Source organism: Triticum aestivum, chromosome 1B (assembly GCF_018294505.1).
Source record: "Triticum aestivum cultivar Chinese Spring chromosome 1B, IWGSC CS RefSeq v2.1, whole genome shotgun sequence".
NCBI lineage: Eukaryota > Viridiplantae > Streptophyta > Magnoliopsida > Poales > Poaceae > Triticum > Triticum aestivum.
In genome coordinates, this window is record NC_057795.1 from 474,364,379 (window position 1) to 474,369,704 (window position 5,326).

At 46.9% G+C, this 5,326-nt stretch overlaps 1 protein-coding gene and 1 pseudogene across 1 annotated transcript; both read left to right on the top strand.

The window, feature by feature from the left end:
- Positions 1–309: 309 nt before the first annotated feature.
- On the top strand, positions 310–897 carry LOC123079028 (ethylene-responsive transcription factor 13-like; annotated as a pseudogene).
- A 378-nt stretch (positions 898–1,275) lies between these two features.
- LOC123092860 (GMP synthase [glutamine-hydrolyzing]-like) lies at positions 1,276–4,714 on the top strand. Its single transcript, XM_044514716.1, has 6 exons — positions 1,276–1,894; positions 2,373–2,623; positions 2,696–3,071; positions 3,266–3,400; positions 3,484–3,659; positions 4,384–4,714. Exons 1-6 carry the CDS (start codon positions 1,319–1,321, stop codon positions 4,505–4,507), a joined length of 1,638 nt encoding a protein of 545 aa, XP_044370651.1. The 5' UTR covers positions 1,276–1,318; the 3' UTR covers positions 4,508–4,714.
- The last annotated feature ends 612 nt before the right edge of the window (positions 4,715–5,326 follow it).

Here is a 5,326-nt window from a genome sequence, read left to right on the forward strand (position 1 = left end):
TGTAAGTAACCATTAAAAGAACAACTTTTGAGATCTTAGAGCATCTCCAACAAGCGCGCTAAAAGATGCACCCGCGCGGTAAAATTGCTTTTTAACGCGCGCGGCCCGGCTTCGCGCGCTCCAGCCGTGACGGGAAGCGTTTGGGCGAGCGGGAGAAAGCGGCAGCTGGCGCGGTAGATTTGGCGCCCCGCTTCACGCGCGCCCAAAAAATCCGGCGGTCGTCACGCGCTCAAGCACACTGCCATGCGTCCTCCTCCTCACCACATCGTCGCTCTTTCTCGCCGCTTTCCCCGCCACCACCTCGCCACCATGTCACCGCGCCGCCGGGATTCTTCGGGCTACCGCGGCGTCCGCGAGCGCCCCTCGGGCTGGTACTTCGCCGAGATCCGGTCCGGCGACGTCCAGCTCGGCCTCGGCTCGTTCCGGAGCGTGCACGAGGCGGCCCACGCGTACGACGCGACGGCGTGGCGCTTGGAGAGGCCCCGGTCGCAGATGAACTTTCGGGACGTCTTCACGCGCGAGCAGGCGTAGCGCCTCGCCCCTCCGCCTCGTCTCATCACTGATCAGGACCGTGCGGACCACGTGCAGCAGCAGCGCCGCCTCCTCATCGCCGAGGAGGACGAGCGAGCCATGGCGGGGTGGCGCCGTCGCCACCCGGAGGACGTCGCCGCCGAGAACGAGTTCTGGGCAGAGAGGACGGCAAGGCGCCGCGCGGAGCGTGCCGACAGACGTCGGCGCAAGGCAATGGCCTTATCGCAGTGCGATATCGTCGAGAACGACGGACAGTCGATCTTTTCCCCCAACGATCTGCGTTGGGATGACATGTGGCTCGATACCTCGGACAACATCACCGAGGATGATGATGGTGATGATGATGACGGCTGGGAGTCACCGTAGTTTGTCTCGTTGCACCGTAGTTTTTCTATCTAGTTGCACCGTAGTTCTATCTATCTATGCTTTGGAACTATGTAAAATATCTTTGTATCTTTTTTATCTATGCTATGTATCGTTTTTTATCTATGCTAAAACTATATGTCGTTTTATCTATGCAAAGTTAATTAAAAAAATATTGTGGCATTAGCGCGTTGCATTTTAACGCGCCTGCTGGAACCACGCGCATTGCATTTTAGCGTGCCGCTGAAGCCAGCGCTGCGCGCCACATCAAACCTGGCGAAGGACGTGTCGTAAACTAGAATTTAGCGCGCCGGCGCGCGTTCGAGATGCTCTTAAATACCGGTGAAACCAAAGAGCTCATGGGTCATCCCGACCCCAAAACCCCAAACCCAAAAACCATATTCCCCTCCGCCGCCTAGCCGCCATGGGCTCCGCCTCCGCCTCCTCGCTCCCGACATCCGCCGGCGCTGGCGAGAACTTGGTCCTCATTCTCGACTTCGGCTCGCAGTACACCCAGCTCATCACCCGCCGCGTCCGGCAGCTGGGAGTCCTCTCACTGTGCGTCTCCGGCACCGCGCCGCTCTCCTCCCTCACCGGGCTACGTCCCCGCGCCGTCATACTCTCCGGCGGACCCCACTCCGTCCACGCCTCGGGCGCGCCCTCCTTCCCTGAGGGATTCCTCGATTTCGCTGCCGAAGCGGGCGCGCATGTTCTGGGCGTGTGCTACGGTATGCAGCTCCTAGTTCAGTCCCTCGGCGGCGCCGTCGAGGCTGGCGAGCGGCAGGAGTACGGCGATATGGAGGTAGAGACTACTGCGACGTCCTCCGCGCTGTACGGCGAGAACGGGGTGGGGAACAGACAGTCGGTGTGGATGAGCCACGGCGACGAGGTGGTCAGACTGCCTCAGGGGTTCGAGGTTGTGGCACGAAGTGTGCAGGGCGCAATCGCAGCCATCGAGCATCGGGAGAAGCGTTTTTATGGACTCCAGTACCACCCGGAGGTAGCTACCATTTACTGCTTTATTCTGTCATCTTGGATAGATGGAGATGGATTTAAACTAAGATTATTATGCTAATAAGTTCAATTGCGTTTGCTGATTAGCTTATTTTGCGAGATTGTGAGACACACATTTTGAGTTTGAACTGCAGGGCGACCTGCCCTTTTTCCGTAAGTGATAAGTGAAATATAAGTGGGCTATTTTCTAAGTTAGGCTACAAATTACTTGGGTTTCTTGGGATGGAACAAGCCTTTGGGGTAGCGGGTTGTGTCTTTACGCGAGTGTTTGTTTTTTGGTAAGAAAGATGAGGATATAAGGTCATCTGTATGGATCACACTGATCACAGCTTGCATATTGCTGATTGTTTATTTACTAGTTTGGGTTTGTAGTGCATACCAATCGAAGTACACATGCTTCTTCATAAAATTGTTTATACCTGAGCATGGTTGTCATAAACTTTTCAATCATCTGATTATACAAGGTGACACATTCGACCCAAGGAAAGGAAACACTGCGCCGCTTTCTTTTTGATGTTTGTGGGATTAAAGCTGACTGGAAGATTCAGGATGTGCTGGATGAGGAAATTAAGAACATCAAAAGTATGGTCGGGACTGATGAACATGTGATTTGCGCGTTATCAGGAGGAGTTGATTCGACAGTTGCAGCCACACTCGTTCATAACGCAATAGGTGATAGGCTTCATTGTGTTTTTGTTGACAATGGTCTATTGAGGTAACCGTTCCTTCAACATGTTCTGCTTCGAAATCAGTATGCAGCTAAACTAACATATGATCTTATCTGCAGATACAAGGAGAAGGAACGAGTAATGTCAACCTTCAATAGTGACTTGCACCTTCCTGTCACATGTATTGATGCCTCGGAGCAATTTCTTAGCAAGTTAAAAGGAGTCAAAGACCCAGAGATGAAAAGAAAGATTGTTGGCAAAGAATTCATAGCTGTCTTTGATGAATTTGCTCACATGTTAGAACAGCAGACAGGAAAAAGACCTGAATATTTAGTTCAAGGAACATTATACCCTGATGTGATTGAATCATGCCCACCCCCTGGGAGTGGTATGACACATTCCCACACCATCAAAAGCCATCACAATGTAGGTGGTCTTCCTGAAGATATGAAATTGAAGCTCATTGAACCACTCAAGCTCCTATTTAAGGATGAGGTATTGATCTGCATCTATACATATATGTACTGAAAGATACCTCATACTGATACTTCATATATTTATTGATACTTCACTTTGCATGATCTGACATGCTACTGAAAGATAGCTCATACTGGGAAATTATTCCCGTTTTGATTTCGAAGAAAATATTCCTATCACTTATTGTTTGTCAAATTTATGTCCTGCAAAAGGTGCGGAAGTTGGGCAGTATCTTAAATATCCCAGAGTCATTCTTAAAGCGACATCCATTTCCCGGGCCTGGTCTTGCTGTACGTATCCCATCAGGTGATGTTACAGAAGGCAATGCTTTGGAGGTTCTTCGTCAGGTTTGATCTTTTTCAACCATTGGTTTTTAAATCACCTTTGATATATGGTGTTAATTTTGGACCGCTCTGTTTACGTATTCTAGGCGGATGAGATATATGTTCAAGCCATTAGAGATGCAGGACTCTATGATACAATTTGGCAAGCTTTTGCTGTGCTTTTGCCTGTCGAAACAGTTGGGGTCCAGGGTGACCAGAGAACTTACGGCTATCCGGTTATTTTAAAGGCAATTACCAGTGAGGATGGCATGACTGCAGATTGGTATGCTGCATTGAACCTATCGCTCTATCATATCCCCTTTGCAACTTTATGATGCAATCATACTCTAATGGTGCACTAGATGGCGATATTTTGTTGCAGTTGTGAGATAATAAGTTGCAGCAAATACTGTTCTGTTTGCTTTTTAGCTCAGTGTTCTAGAACAATACTTGGGCTTCCTGCTTCCCCTTTGGTTGCTCGGTTCCTGCTAGAGTAGTTTGTGAATACTACTAGTTTGACTTAGACAATTCAGCATTCACCTATGTTACATTGCCTGTTGGCCTTCCCTTTTTAGGCAGCCCAAAATCCATAATTTTCCTCAGTTGTAATGTACAGTTACAGTCTGCCAAGCTATGTTATTCTAAGCTATCTAATCAAGTCTCAACTGGTATCCCTAAGTTCGTGGACAGTTTGTTAATTGTTCGATGGTGTGTATTTATTTATGTATTAGTTGCCGTTCTGATGCCCTTTGTCCATGTGATCTTGGTATAGGATTGTTTTTAGCGCCTTATGCACTGTTGTGTATAGAAATGTGTTCTCTCTCTTCCTCTCATTTTGTTAACAAGCGTTGATTACCGATGTTTCTGTTATTTGGTAACTCTCTCATTTTGTTAACAAGTGTTGGTAATTAAGGATGTCTCTATTATGTGGTAGAATCTAGTTCTTTTTGGAGTTTATTGATACTATCTTGAATATTTTGACTGACCTTTTCTTTTATTTCTGTCAGGTATTATTTTGAACGCAAGTTCCTGGCCGATGTGTCGAATAGGATCTGCAACAATGTGCGAGGCGTTAACCGTGTTTGCCTGGAGATAACATCGAAGCCACCAGCGACAGTGGAGTGGGAATAGCCTGATAGTGCACTAAAGGACCCGGAATCGCAAATCATGCTCTGATGTCACATCATTTGAGTGGATGTTCTTATGCTGTGATCATTTAACACATAACGCCAATTACTATATCATTGTCTGGGGTTCCTAGATAGATCTCCTTGCCGTGAAAGATGATCAAAGCTTTGAAACTGCACTTATAACTGTCCTTTCTATTCTTAAATTATATTTCCCTGCCTTTCTAGAGCCTATTGGACGATCGTATCTTGCAATTTTATAGCAATACCACATATGTAATGCGAGCGTAATAGTATATGTTAGCAGTGATGGTTTTAGCAAATGCAAAGTTTCTTGTAAACCATGATGATACCACTTTTGATGGCACTATGTTGGCCTAATGACAACTGTCAGTGCACTCCTAACAGACGCTGGGATGTGCTTAGGGCGCTCCCAATACATCAATTAAAGAAAGAGAATGGAGTTGTATGTTAGTGGAGATATGGCTTTAGCATGTTTCTCTCCACGGTATAATTAATGCTCCAATCTCACTTTTTCCTTATATTTTTCTCTTTCACTTCTCTCTACAACTAGCCTGCATGATGATGCACATGTGATCTCTAAACCAACTGCATGCAACATCACTTAAAAACAACACCTAAACGACAATGCATTGCAGTTATTTTTTTTCCTTTTGTGAAAAGGTCTAAGGACAACTCCAATGTTGTGCATTAAATCGAACACACCAAACAAACACGGATAGGGAGGGGGCAGCAAACGTCCGACCCATTTGAAACGGATGGATGATATTCATGCTAAGCGGATGATATTTGTTAAATTTAT